The 14,995-nt window shown below is 32.0% G+C and overlaps 1 protein-coding gene across 5 annotated transcripts in view; it reads left to right on the top strand.

Moving 5' to 3' along the window:
- Nucleotides 1-12,352, top strand: part of LOC108571956 (zinc finger protein 184-like) — a 13,850-nt gene extending 1,498 nt beyond the window's left edge. For 4 of the 5 annotated variants that reach the window (XM_017934112.1, XM_017934114.1, XM_017934113.1 and 1 more), the window contains exons 3-11: nucleotides 533-928; nucleotides 1,518-2,041; nucleotides 2,117-2,258; nucleotides 2,339-2,671; nucleotides 2,746-2,990; nucleotides 3,441-3,706; nucleotides 7,473-7,694; nucleotides 10,664-11,049; nucleotides 11,761-12,352. In XM_017934112.1, the coding sequence (XP_017789601.1) occupies nucleotides 533-928; nucleotides 1,518-2,041; nucleotides 2,117-2,258; nucleotides 2,339-2,671; nucleotides 2,746-2,990; nucleotides 3,441-3,706; nucleotides 7,473-7,694; nucleotides 10,664-11,049; nucleotides 11,761-12,234 (2,988 nt within the window). In that variant the 3' untranslated portion in view covers nucleotides 12,235-12,352. The remainder of the gene's footprint in view (nucleotides 1-532; nucleotides 929-1,517; nucleotides 2,042-2,116; nucleotides 2,259-2,338; nucleotides 2,672-2,745; nucleotides 2,991-3,440; nucleotides 3,707-7,472; nucleotides 7,695-10,663; nucleotides 11,050-11,760) is intronic. The other variant, XM_017934117.1, reaches the window with a different exon arrangement.
- Nucleotides 12,353-14,995: the final 2,643 nt, after the last annotated feature.

The following is a 14,995-nucleotide window of genomic DNA, read 5'->3' as shown; positions in this document are numbered from 1 at the left end:
TTATGCAATGTTGCATAATATTTATTTATTTGTGTATAAAACAAAATTATATGTAGATGATGGAAATTTACGTAAAACTTACGTCATTTCCTAATTAAGTTACTAGCTTGTAGCACATTTAAACAAAGTAGCTTTTGCTTGAATATGTTATATTTATCAGCTTGTTCTTTTACAGTATAAATATTTGTAGAATATATTTTCTAAATTTAAAAAAATAGAATGTTATAAATAGTGTAGTAGTGTATTTATAATATTTAACAAACATAAGATGTTAACATTATAGCATGTATTTTATATAAGTGTGAAATTGGATTTAGCATTAACTGTATTTTAATTTCTAATGACATAAATTTTATATATAATAATCAATAATATTGACAGTGGTTGCACGAACTCATTGAAGTTTAATTTATAGGCCTTGTACTGCTACTGAAATTTGGTAACTAGCGCATTTGTTGATGGGAATTGAGCCTGCTGCATGCTGTTGCATGCTCTATCAATGTTGTACAAATGTTTGAATATATATCGGTAGGATGTAAACGCGGGTCAAAGTGGTCGTCCTTCATACCCAGGTGGTTTGGCTACAGCAACCAGTCTTGGCAATGTAGGAAGTACCCCGCATTCATCCACGGACCTGCGTGTAGGTACAGCCGTAGCGTTAGCCTCCTCGGTAGCTAAATATTGGGTCCTCACCAATCTATTTCCTGGACCGCTACCTCAGGTTTCGGTCTATCATCATTCCCACCATAACTCCTCACATAGGAGTAGTGGAGGTGGAGAGGCATCTTCCAAAGAGCCAGCCTCTTCATTGAATCAAGAAATGGCGTTGACTTCCAGTTCGCACCATCAGTCAACACCTACACACCATCATCACCAACCTTCAGTTAGCAGTACCAGTCATCATAGTTCTTTACAACCAAATCCACAGGTTTGTTTACTTAGAGGTATGCAATGACTAGTTATTGAATATAGCTTATAAATGATCCAGGTTTAGTACCTCCATTTGCAGGAGTTATGGTAATATACTGAATTGTATGTAACCTCATCTAAGTGTGAGTAGGTAGTCAGAATTACGTATTGCAATAATACACATGGAATGCTTGCAATTTCACATTTATTTAAAATATGGCTTTTGTCAAACTTTTTCTTATTTTAATTTCTATTCTTATTGTACATAAATGTATGCTAATTGTTGCAATTAATATTAAAAGAGAGGAGAGACAGAGGTAGAGACAATGAATTTTATTACATATATATACAGGGTGCCTGATGAGGTTTTCAACAAATTTTGCTCATATGTTCAACAGGCACAGACACACATATGTAATAAAATTGATACTGTTTACTTTTCAATACTACTGTGTTTATAATCTGGTTTGCAATATGTTATGAAATAAAAATTATAAAATATATTTTATTGCTAAATTAAGAATACTTTGAACTAATTAATTAAGTCTATAATTAATCTATGTAAGAAAAAGGAATATAGTAATATTTTTCCTTTGTATTTTATTTAGCAGATACCAGTTTCTCTACCAGGCCTTAATTTAGATGGAGCACACATACCTGCCAGTGTCAGTCATTTACAGGCAGCACATGCACAAATGCAGCAGCAAATGCAGGCAGCACAACAACAGCAGCTGCACCAGCAGCAGCAACAACCCCAACAACAACAACAGCAACAATCTCATCATCAAATGCAGAATCATCAAAATGCTCAGAATAGTGGACCAACTGCACATAATCAAAATGCACAGAGAGATGATAATAAAGTGAAAGATGAAGGTGGAAGTTGCACAACTGAACGTTGTAGTGATAATCAAGTTCACTGTCAAGTTCAATGTGATCTTCAATTACAAACATCCCAAGATTTGCAACAAAATGTTATGCAGCAGCAGCAGCAACAACAACAGCAGCAGCAGCAGCAGCAACAACAAATTGGTGTAAACATTAGTGGAAATTCTTCCACTGAAGGTGGAACCCAAAATAGTACGGAAAAGCCTGAAAAGGAAAAAGAACTACGCCAACTAAATATGACTCAGTATGTTTAAATAGTTTAATTATTTATTAAGTACAATAATTTTATAATACGATCAATATTATAATTTTTGCGCAGATTCCAAGTGCCAGATTTGAAACCAGGAGGACATATGATGGATGTAAGAACTGCTGATGGTTCAGTTGTAAAAATCAGTGCTGGAAATGAGCAAGATTTAGCAAAAACACTTGGTGTTGAAATGGTGCAAAACATGTATAAGGTAAAAAATAGTAACATACTTATGGTGCACTTCATAGAATAAAATGTTCAATATTTATATAAAATTCTTGTACTTTACAGGTTAATGTCGAGGATATTAATCAGCTTTTAGCATATCATGAAGTATTTGGAAAATTACAAAGTGAAATAGCAGCTGGTACAACCTTAGTTGGAAGTACAGTTCCTACTCAAACAGTTACCACTATACAAAACGGAACTCCAATTGTGCAACAAGTTCAATTAAATAAGTTCGATATTAAATCAAGTGATGGTGAAGCGACTCCCGGACCAAGTGCTTCACCTGTGTCAGTAGGAAGCTATACATGTGAAATATGTGGAAAAATATTTCAATTTCGCTATCAATTTATTGTACATCGTCGATATCATACAGAAAAGAAACCCTTTACTTGCCAGGTACATAATAAATACTAGTTTTTTGTTGCATTTCAATTTCATTTATTATATTTATAATTTAATACAATTTTTAGGTATGTGGCAAGGCCTTCTTAAATGCAAACGACTTGACACGACATGGAAAATGTCACTTAGGTGGATCCATGTTTACTTGTACAGTATGTTTTCATGTATTTGCAAATGCACCATCTTTGGAACGTCACATGAAGCGACATGCCACTGATAAACCGTATAACTGTACTGTATGTGGGAAAAGCTTTGCAAGAAAGGAACATTTGGATAATCATACTCGGTGTCATACTGGGGAAACACCTTATAGGTAAATACATTTATTCTTATGCATTATAGCTTAAGTAGATTAACCAACTTAACACATAGCCTGTGACGTATACGAGCCGTCTGACTGGTAGATTTGTACATGTCTGTGACAACTATATACTGCTGCAGACGATATGCCCGTCGCTTGGCAGTTTACTTTCTTTAACCATTGGATTTCTACAGATTCCTTAATTACAATTTTCATGAAATATATTAAATTTAATCTTTTTTTTTCATATCGACGTTTTCAATTTTCAATTTATAAATAATTGCATTCTGTGCTATATATCTCATTTTTAAATTGTAAATTGTTAAAAGCTGTTAAATTCTTAGTGTTATGTAATACACGATTGATGAAAATGTTCGACTGTTTGTTTAATTTCAAATAAGAATGAGATTAATAATATTTTAAATAACGTTAAAATCAAAGTAATTTTATGTTATATTTTAGGTGCCAGTATTGTTCAAAGACGTTTACGAGAAAAGAACATATGGTAAATCATGTTCGTAAACATACGGGTGAAACACCACATCGGTGCGATATTTGTAAAAAGAGTTTTACTCGTAAAGAACACTTTATGAATCACGTTATGTGGCACACGGGAGAAACTCCTCACCATTGTCAAGCTTGTGGCAAGAAATATACACGTAAAGAACATCTCGCAAACCATATGCGTTCACATACCAATGATACACCATTTCGCTGTGAAATATGCGGTACGTAATCTATTTTTTCATTAATGTAATATTCATGCAAGTCATACTATTTATGTACAATTTTATCTGATGTGCACATAATCTATTTTTAAATGAATATATTTTTTATGAAATCATTGAAGTAGTATGTATAATATGCCATTTTTATAAGGTTTAGAGATCACTTATTTTGAATATGAAAATGTTATTTTCGTTACTAGTTTGTAATAAATTATTTTGAATATTTCAATTATTTCAGAAAATATTGAAATTAATGGTAACAAAAAATTGCTTTTCCTTTGATATATTTTTTTTTACTGATATCAAATAGTAATGGAACTATTGTATGTAAAAATGAGTCAATTATTGTTTATAGAGTTTCGTTAGAAAAATCGTGTTATTTTATTAAATTTAAAATTCTATTTTCAAAAATAGTAATTGTTTTAAAATATTTATAATTAATTTTTTTTTACAATGTATTCAATCCCTTATACCGGTAGTACTAAAACCTCAAAAGAGTTTGAATGCACTAGACCTAGTTTTCGAAAAATAAGGTAACACATTGTGTGCGGAAAATGAGAATCAGTGTTTTCGGTGTACTTGATCATTGACCCATTAAAAAATGGGTTCTACAATTATAATTATTATTACTATTATTATCAAATTATTATTTTATTTGACTTGACAATACCTGGAAAATACCAAGGAGATAAATTTATTCACATGGGTCTGCACTTTTAGTTATAAAAGTAATTTTACAAAAATATTCATTTATTTATAAAAATCTTTATTAAATTGTGTATCTATTGTAGAAATTACATTTGAAATTTAGTAACACTTGAATACTTAAATACTGTATAAAGGAAATTAAATGAAAATTTAGTTGATTTAATCTAATCAACTGTAAAAGGAAATTATTCAAATATATAAAACGATAATATTGTTGTTTAATGATGCACATAAAATAAGCAGTTCAAATACAATAATTCCGATTCCAGTATATTTTAGAGTGTTAGAATTATTTAGAATATCAGTAATAGAAAGTTAAAATTAGCAATAAAGTTTTGATATGCTGTTCATTAGTACAAGTTATGCTTCTACTATTAAAACCGTTTTACATATCATGTTAATAGTGCAAGTCTGTGTAAACATATGAGTCAGACTTTCTAGTAACATTTGAAATTTTTAGTAAAAAGTAGTAAATTTTGACAAGATAAGTTGTAACTGTTAAATATTGTTTGATAACTAAATATTTCAAATTCAGAGTTTAAAATGTAAAATATCTCAAATTGAAAGTCAGTTCTGTACTAAATGAATCATAATACTACAATACTAAATGAAAGTTAATAAAAAAAATTTGAAAAGAATCTACTTACTATATAATGTAAACTAGCATTTTCATGAAATAGTTTAATAATTGTTAGCCTAAAGGGTTATACTATATTATCTTATTAATCTTTGTTAAACGAAATCATTTGTGAATTAGTAACTTTTTAAGAAAACAAGTATGCTGTACAAATTTTCGATATTATTTTCAATTTTTCAATTCGTAAATTTAAGTATACATATTAGTGCATGTACACTCAGCAAAATTATACATTAACATATTTTATATGCAAAAGAAACTATAAAATCTATTCTATAAAAACATTTTCAATAATAGACTATCTTTAAATTCATAAATCTAAATGTATTTAAGTGAAATTATATGCATTGTAATAAATTCTAAGTGATCTTTACTTACAAAGTTGAGTAAGTGAACTTCAATAAAGAATTTATAATGTTATTTAATATAAATGCTTCTGACAAATACAACATTTAAGTAGCATATAAAAATTGAAATTACAAAAACAAGAGTGACAAACCAAAAAAAATTACCATTGAGTCTTGAATACTTTTTTCTTAGATTTTAAAGTTACCGCAAATTATTTTTACGTACACCCGTTAAAAGAGAGGCTGGGATGGAATAAAATTCACAGAGAATTGATCGCGCATCATGTCATCGGTCGCTGCGCATTCCTTCAGAAAAGCGTCTTTCTAACCTTCGAATTGTCAGTGCGTTTGACTGGTCAATTTTACTTATTATTTTATTGGTGGTCGCCGCTACAGGTGACAAGTCATTTACCGGCATTCCATACGTCTGCATTTTAACATAAACCCCAATGTCATGACTTATTTCGTAAATTTAAGCGGTTGGTACATATTGCGAACACGTACTTCTACCATCAAGATACACTTTTATTTTCCGGGTTATGCAAGTATGGTATGTTTGTCGGTTTTATTTGAATTTTAATTTTGTTAATTTATCACCATAACTTATACTTTAAATGTGTTATACTTTTGTTTGTTTGTACATTACTACAAGCTTAAAACATTAATTGGAAATGTTGTTGTTTGGTTATGTAGATATATATTCAAAATATTTAAAATATATAGTTACTTGGTGATTAATAATGTAAATGAAACTTTGGGTTCCATACAATTAATTTTATTATACTATTCGTTATAATGAACTATAACAAAATTCAAAAGATTGCAAGAATTTTGAAAAAAAATTTTATTTTTAATTATTTAGACTTCTATATACAGAAAAAATACAAGTATCAAGTAAAATTCAAGGAGGTACATCATCCTGAGGCATCTAAAAATAGATAAAGTTTGGGAATTTTTTTCATAGATGACTAAATGAAAAGTTGCAATTTTTTCAAAAGATATAAATGTTATTTTTTTCGGTTTCTTTCTCAAATTTTAATAAAATGAAAATTTTACAAAATGAAAGAGTTATTTGCTAATTGCGAAACCTCTTTTGCTAGAACATTAATTGCTGGCCGCCATCGCTGCCAAGGATTGGAACGTCTGAAATAAAAAATTTTTTTTGGTTTATAAACAAAAACATATTATTTATAATATAGCGTATGATTTAAAAAAAAGCGTAATTATTATAGAAATGGCGGCAGTTTGAAGAAGAAAAATCACTTTTTGCTAAAAAAAAATTAACTTTGAACGTTCCTAAAAAATTAAATAATTAAGATAATCGAAAAAATTGTACGCTACGTTGTAAGTAATGCATTTTTATTCATAAATCAAAAAAAATTTTTATTTCAGACGTTCCAATCCTTACCGACGATTGCGGCCAGCAATTGATGTTCTAGCAGAGCAAGTTTCGTAATAACTCCTCCATTGTGTAATATTTTTACCTTTTAAATGTTAGAGAAAAAAGCTGAAAGTTACATTTATATCCTCTGAAAAAATTGAAACTTTTCATTCACCTACGAAAAAAATTCTGAAACTTTACTTATTTGTAGACGTATCAGGGTGGTGTACCCACCTTATTAACACGTGTTACAAATTGATAATCATCTTGACAGCACCTTCAATATTTCATTATTATCGTTAAATTCTAACATGTGTTTCCATTAAATTTTTTACAATGGAAATACGTATGTTTTGCGTGTATAGATTTCATTATTAAGATTTAACTGAAAAGCACTATAGAGAATCTATTTTTGGTACATATGAATAGTAACTTCTGTACCCCATGTGTATCTATTCTATATAATATTAATTATGGCTAAAGGGATATAATTTCATATTGTTAGTATTATTATGTATCTGTTTTTTACAATTAATATATTTTAAAAGAATTACACTTTATATTCAACAAAAAAAATAGTATTACATAACTGATACAAAGATATTTATAGATTTTATTGGCATTATATATACAATGTGTGTTAATGTGTTTTTTTTTTCTTTTTCTTGGTTCTGTTTACTGCTGCGAATACAGGTAAGTCGTTTACGAGAAAGGAGCACTTCACGAACCACATAATGTGGCACACGGGTGAGACGCCGCACCGCTGTGATTTCTGCTCGAAGACATTCACGCGAAAAGAGCATCTTTTGAACCACGTTCGCCAGCACACGGGTGAGTCTCCACACCGATGCGGCTTCTGCTCCAAATCGTTCACCAGAAAGGAACACCTTGTTAACCACATCCGCCAACACACAGGTGAGAGCGGTTGGCAGATGTCCATTTCACGGACAATCGATTGTAATATTTGTCTCTAAGAGTAGTAGTTTATACGTGGTTAGAAAATCATATTAAGTTAAGAATACACAAATTAAGTACAATCATTACTGAGTCACCATATTCATGTAACACATCATATAACACACGCACATACGCGTGTTATTATACAAGCCATGTTGCGCATTAAATTGCTTAAAACTTACAATCTTAAGATACAAACTTATTTTAAAGCTCACCGCGTTTATCGATAGTCTTCAGAAATTAGGCTGTGTAAAATTTTACCTTTCGATCATAAACAATTTTCAAGATGTCCCATATTTAGGCTCTGCTTAACACGTTAAGCGCGGCGTCAGTCCGTGGGGACTGACAGTGAACTTTCCGTTTAGGCGGCGTCGGTCCGTGCGGACTGACAGTGAACTTTTCGTTTGGGTGGCGTCGGTCCGTGGGACCGGCAGTATCGTATTTAAAAAATAAATGTTATGCACATCTTTTTTTTTTTTTTTTTTTGTAATTTATGAACACTTCTTCTATCAACCCAGATTGGTATTTCTTCGTCTGAATGCCGTGTGAGCGCATTTGTTATCTTCTGTTTATACTCTATAACCGAACAGCTCGCAAAGTGATGGCCGCTGTGTGCCGCCTGAACGGGAAGCAGAGCGAAATCGGCTCCGCGCTCAACGTGTTAAGGAGCATTCTTTGTATCTGTTACTATTTTCAAGCTGAAGGAATACTTTTTCCAAATACACACTGCCGATCAAACGTATTTGCCCATCCATGTATGTATATTTTCTGATATTATTACGGTAAATATTTATTATTTCTTTTCACATCTGTTTTATCTCCATTAAGTTCCACGAAAGAGCGAAGAATAGTATTCCCTACGAATGTAAAATTTTTGCTACAGAAATTATTACATGGAAAAAAATCATAAAACTGACCCCCAGGTAAAGACAAAGTTAGATACAGCTTTTTCCCCCGAAATTTTTAATACAAATGTATTGTAATACATTATAATGCACGCACGCAGTTACCTACGGAGTTTCTTCTATCTAGAAATTACTTTTTGGTCTAATTTGTGAATTTATTTCGTCAGTGTTAACGTGGAGAGGATCGTTTCAGTGCGTTTTAATGCGAATAATCGACAGATATGCCGAAAACGAACAAATTTCCATCGTATGCGTAAAAGTTATAGACAAATTGCAATTAAATCGGGGTACGCTGGATTATAATGTTCAGAAATTTGTTCTGACAGTGTCTTAAATTAGAAGAAGAATTGGAAGATCTAAAGTGAGAATCCCAGTAAAGAATCGTGAAATTGTTATAACAAGTAAACGAACCAGAAGCAAAACAACCCCAGAAATTGTTGCAGAAGTGAATATCCCGATAACTGTATCCACTGTGAAATGGGCAACTTCAAAAAGCTGGCTTATATGGAAGAATTGCAATGTGAAAATCACTTCTTAGTAAAAAAAAAAAAAAAAAAAAGGCGTGAGAACACGAAGGCTGGACAATCCAAATTGTGAACTCTTCTGTAGTAGAACTGGTAATAAGCTGATCTATTAAATATCTCGAAAACGGTTCGAAATAGAAAGCTAAAATTTTACACAATTTAATTTCTCAAGAGTACCAATGAATAGTGAGTTTAAAAAAAAAAGATTACGGTTGCAATTCTTGTTTGATTTGACAAGTAGTGGCCCATACACCGAGTATCGTTCGTGTCCTTGTCCAAGTCTAAATTGAACATTTTCTTATGTCTCGTTTACGCAAAAAAAGAAAAAAAAATAATCGTTCTAGAGCATATTGGTTTCGAATGCATATTGAGTCTCAATTTTGCTTTTACATGATATTTAGCTATGACTTGCACATTTGCATGCGAAAGGAACAGGCATACGTGCGTGTGTGTCATATGTATATTTGATGAAAATTTATTTACGACAATATACCTGGTATAATACGTTCACCGTTCGTGCATAACAAGTCACATTGTGTCTAACTAGCAATTAGCTTAACCGATCACAATTGTCCCATTTCATCGAATCCCATAGAGACATTTACTGTTCTGCCTAATACACCGCTCTCATACATGCTTGTTATTAACTATTTCAGAGCCTTCTCGCTGTATAAAACGTTTTCATAATGCCTCTGCGTTTCTAGAGACGTTTTCTAGTCGACTTATTATCACTCTTTTTGTTTTTGGTCAGAAATTTGTACATAATATCATTCTCATTTTCATTTCATTTCGTAGGTGGCAAAATTTATTAATAAGATTTAGTTTAACGTAAAGAGATTTATACTTGTGGTATAACAGTTTATACTAATTTGTTTCATTTGTTTTGTTTCGTTTTTTTCTTTTAATTATCATGTGGAAATTATAATAGTTTTATTGAATATACGAGGTTAGAATATTATCCATTGAACGAGTTAATATTTCTATGATGTAACGTAAGGGTGTGACGATGTCGAAAATATTTCTGTGCTTTCTCTCACAATTAAATTAGTGCAATCTTTAATACTCAAAATTGTGTACAATATGAATTGCAAAGAATTTCACTTTTACATATTATATGTTGTGAAACTTAGATAAGTTACCCATTTACCTACCTATAAATTTTGCATTTTGCTTCGTATTATTACATTTATGTTAATACGAAAATTCACACTTGTGTTATATTTTTCTGTCAAAGAATGACCTGTTTGAAAGTTCAGGAAAAATCCAATCTACGATCTGAAACATGAAGTAGTTTAAACAATAAAAGGACAATGAGAATGAAGTAAGCAAACGCAGAATTTTTTAAGAATCCTATTATTTAAATTGTATTTTCGATGCACACCTCATCATCCATACGTTGCATCGCATAAAATCGTCCGAATCAATTCTCGTAAATAAGATATGGTGGTTGGACAGAGAGAAAAGTAAAAATTGCGACGTCATTGATTAATGTGCGCAGGAGAGACGCCCTTCCGCTGTCAGTACTGTCCAAAAGCATTTACACGGAAGGATCATCTGGTGAACCATGTCAGGCAACACACGGGTGAGTCACCGCACAAGTGCCAGTATTGCACCAAATCCTTCACGAGGAAGGAACATTTGACAAATCACGTGCGTCAACACACAGGCGAATCGCCACACCGATGCCACTTCTGCTCCAAGTCATTTACTCGTAAGGAGCATTTGACGAATCATGTGCGAATCCACACCGGCGAATCACCGCACAGGTGTGAATTCTGTCAGAGAACGTTCACCAGGAAAGAACATCTAAATAATCATCTCCGTCAACATACCGGAGATTCATCGCATTGTTGCAACGTATGCTCTAAACCGTTTACAAGAAAGGTAGGTTTCAACTTAAATACTATTATTTAACATATTACTTAACACATTACAAACCGCACGGGTAAATTTGTTACTTACAACAGCAACATTTATAACAAATAATGTTATATATCCATTCCTCTTTTTTCCCCCCTAAGAAACTGTAATCTATAATACTATCAAATAGGTCCATTGAACGTTAGTTGGAAATTTTATATTATTGATTCCTCCAACCCAGGAATTCTTTCCATACATTTTTAGGAATATGTATCCAAGTGTAATGTTACTTCCTGACGGAAGTTTCATTAAAAAGACTTGTTTTATCGATAGCGCATACATTGTCTCTAAACTTTATTAATAATCTAATAATATTAGTACAATTTACTAAGACCGTCCAAGGAAATGGTTCAGTTGCTCAAATATCTTATCATTTGTCTGTTGACTTTATATTTATTTCTATGTGGAAGCATGAAAAAAGAAAGAAATTATCGTTCAGGCCTGATGTATCGCATATCGAAAAATTTAGTTTTTTCTTCCTAATAATTTAGGGGTAACTTGTACGTGTACAGAAATACTGTATAGTTCCTTAACGTTCAAACAGCGGTTTCGAGTAGCTGAATAAACCCATTTAAACTTGACTATGTTTGTCGCCCATGATGAAAGAGTGAAAAGCTCTTATCAGTATTACATTAAAACAATCCTAACCGTAGTTTCCTCGATATTCTGTTACAGGAGCATCTCGTAAATCATATGCGATGTCATACTGGTGAACGTCCATTCGTATGCACAGAATGTGGCAAAAGCTTCCCGTTGAAGGGCAATCTACTTTTCCACATGCGTTCGCACAATAAAGGAAGCAACGCTGAAAGACCATTTCGTTGCGATCTTTGCCCGAAAGACTTTATGTGCAAAGGACACTTAGTGTCTCACAGAAGATCGCACTCGGACGAACGACCGCACAGTTGTCCCGATTGTGGGAAAACATTCGTCGAGAAGGGTAACATGTTAAGACACTTGAGAAAGCATGCGGCGGAAGGGCCACCGACGCAAGTCAGCACCCCATCAGCCATTCCTCAATCCGGTGTTCTACCAATTCCGGCAGCAGCAGTTCTGGTCGGACATCCCCTCGCACCGCCTGCTCCACCTGTAGTGCCGCAACACACCGTTGTTGTACCTACTCCTCCGGGTGTATTGACCTCCTATTGAAGGGAATGAAAAATGCAAACATTGGAAAGAAAAGGAAGGAAAAGCATTTTTTCATAAGAAGAGAAAATGAGTGTATACATAATGAACGTTTGTGTTATTGGTTAATGAAGGTGCGCCATTGAGTTATTTTTTTTTTTTGTCTGCTTATTTCTCGAAGAAAAAGAAGAAGACTGTCGAAACTTACAGTTTCTACAAGCACGAAAGTTAGTTGATCGATGAAGTGTTATTGTACGATAAAAGTATCGTTGTGAATCGTCATAACTGCAGCGTTCCATTGTTCTCGTTTTAAACGTTGTGGACACAATGCTCGTCTGTAGTTTCGTACAAAACGTGAAGAAGATTTATTCGAACTTCATCAACTTTGAACAATAATTGTGCTGCTGTAACGATAGCAGTGTATTATCCAAAGTTTGAATTTCTTTGTTTCTTTTCTTTTTTTATATTTTGTTTTTTTTTTTTTTTGTATAATTTTAATAGATCGTTTACGAAAAAGATGAATATTCGATATGTGTTTTGGAATTCTGCTCGATGAGGGCAGAAAGGTTACTCGAGACTCTGCGAGTCAGTGATACGTACGCGTAATCTCGCTATTAATTCAATTACAATTAGGCACTAATTGCGATACCAATACAACGCTGTATTTGTTTTGTACAATAATTTCGTGTAAAGAAGAGAAAACAAACAGAAAAATATATGACGAAATTAATGTATCTGGTAATTAAAAGAAACAAAATTCGACGTGTATAATGTGACGCACGATATACCTCCGAAATAATGGTATAAACATAATTTGAAGGATTTACCAAGCATTGCTTGAAGTACAAAGTATATTTTTTATTCAAATTACGTACAGTTTCCTACATCTTCTATTCAATCAAATACCGCACATATTTTATGAAATTATTTCTTTTAAACTGGTCGATATGAAAATGAAGTTTTCATTTGAAATAGTCATAAAACAGAAAGAATTATTTACATTCGTCACATTGTTCTGCATCATCAATTTCACGCGTTAAAATATACTTTATGCTATCGCTTCCATAACAAATGACACGTCGTTACTATAAATGTACTAAGGATGTTTAATTGATGTGTTCTGAAACATCTGTTTGAAAAAAAAAAAATCACGAGTTTGATTTTTCTATTTGGTATTAGGTTTAAAGATAAATTTCTGTATAAAATCGCACATTGTAAGAATAAATATACATTTTATTATTTTCACAATAAAAATTTCTGCGTAAACGTGACTGAGAAAGGTACTGTATATTTAATAATCGCTAATATTCGAAATATTTAGATATTTGCGTTTGCTATAATTGGCGTGTAGTTTAATATGAGAAATTACATTTAAAATAAACTTTTTTGTTTTAATATGGAAACAAATACTGAGTGAAATTTCACGTCAGTTCGTTTTAATTGTAATTACTGTTTTTTTTTTCTTTTCTTTTTTTTTTTTTTTTTTTTTTTTTTTTTTTAGTTTTTCTATAGTCTTAATTATTGTAATCAAGTGCAATATAACCTTGCCAACTTCACAGAAGTATTCATCCGCAGTGAATACCACTGTTACTACACTGATTCGAAATTCTAAAAGAAAAAAAAATGGATAAGCGATAGCAATTCAGCATGTGTATTTATATTATGAGAGGAATGTTTCAAATTATACTGATTTTTTAAATTAATTTTAAACAATTAACAATATTTGCGTATCGTCTACTTTGAGGAAAAAGAATATTATTGTCACTAGCGATCTTGTAAGGCCATGTATTTCGTATTTACAAGTAAGAATAAAAGATAAAATATCGTAAGCTTGGTTCTGCGGCAATGTCGTTCGTAGTGCTAAGTTACCTAAATGTATGTCGTACATTTAGAAAAGCACTCGACACTAAAATGTACATTTAGATTGTAAAACGAAAAGTACGTGAAGAAGGAAAGGAAATTCGCAGCTGCATCTTATCGGTTGCCGCATTACCAGGCTTATCTTAATTATGTATAATATTATAATAACAACTATTGAATATAGACACGAAAAAGATGATAAATTTATTAGCGTGTGTACATGCGTCACATGGAGTTTCGTGTATGATAATGATCGTCACTCCGTAGAAGTCTAGATTAATATATTATGGTAAATATTACTAAGTATATTCAACCAGTTAGATATCACATACTATTGAAAAGAAAAAAAAGAAAAAATAACAAGGGAAAAATTAATTAATATCGCAGGGTCACTTTATGAGTGACGTAAAATGTATGTCGTATGGAGCGTACAATTTTCACACTATATTCATAAAGAGAGAAACAGGTTGAGTATGTGTGAGAGGAGTGAAAGAAATATATAGAAAAAGAGAGAAAGTAAGAAAGAAACACGCAAGGTTCGTGCAAAGATACATCTAAAGAGGAGAAACAAATATATATGTATAATATATATATTGCTCACGCTTATATACATTATGTATACAGGACAGGGCAAAAACTTTATTCACCTGGAATACTTCCGTTATTTGTAATAATGTAGAAGAATGTTATATACAAAACTTGCATTATATGGAGGGGACTATAATGTGATATAAATGCTTTTCACATGGGTGGTCGAGACATAGAGACTGTTGTGGCGAATTTATTTTACCGCCACATTTGACCTTGAATGACCTTTAATGACAGCATGCTGAAAGCGCGAATATCACACAGCAATAAAAAAAAAAAAGTATCCTATTTAAAGAAATAGAGATGGACTTGAAATCTCCTCTTCTACGCCTCCACT

Source organism: Habropoda laboriosa, unplaced genomic scaffold, assembly GCF_001263275.1.
Source record: "Habropoda laboriosa isolate 0110345459 unplaced genomic scaffold, ASM126327v1 scaffold67, whole genome shotgun sequence".
NCBI classification, from domain to species: domain Eukaryota; kingdom Metazoa; phylum Arthropoda; class Insecta; order Hymenoptera; family Apidae; genus Habropoda; species Habropoda laboriosa.
Note: the sequence above shows the minus strand (reverse complement) of the source record. Positions and strands in the feature narration are given on the sequence as shown.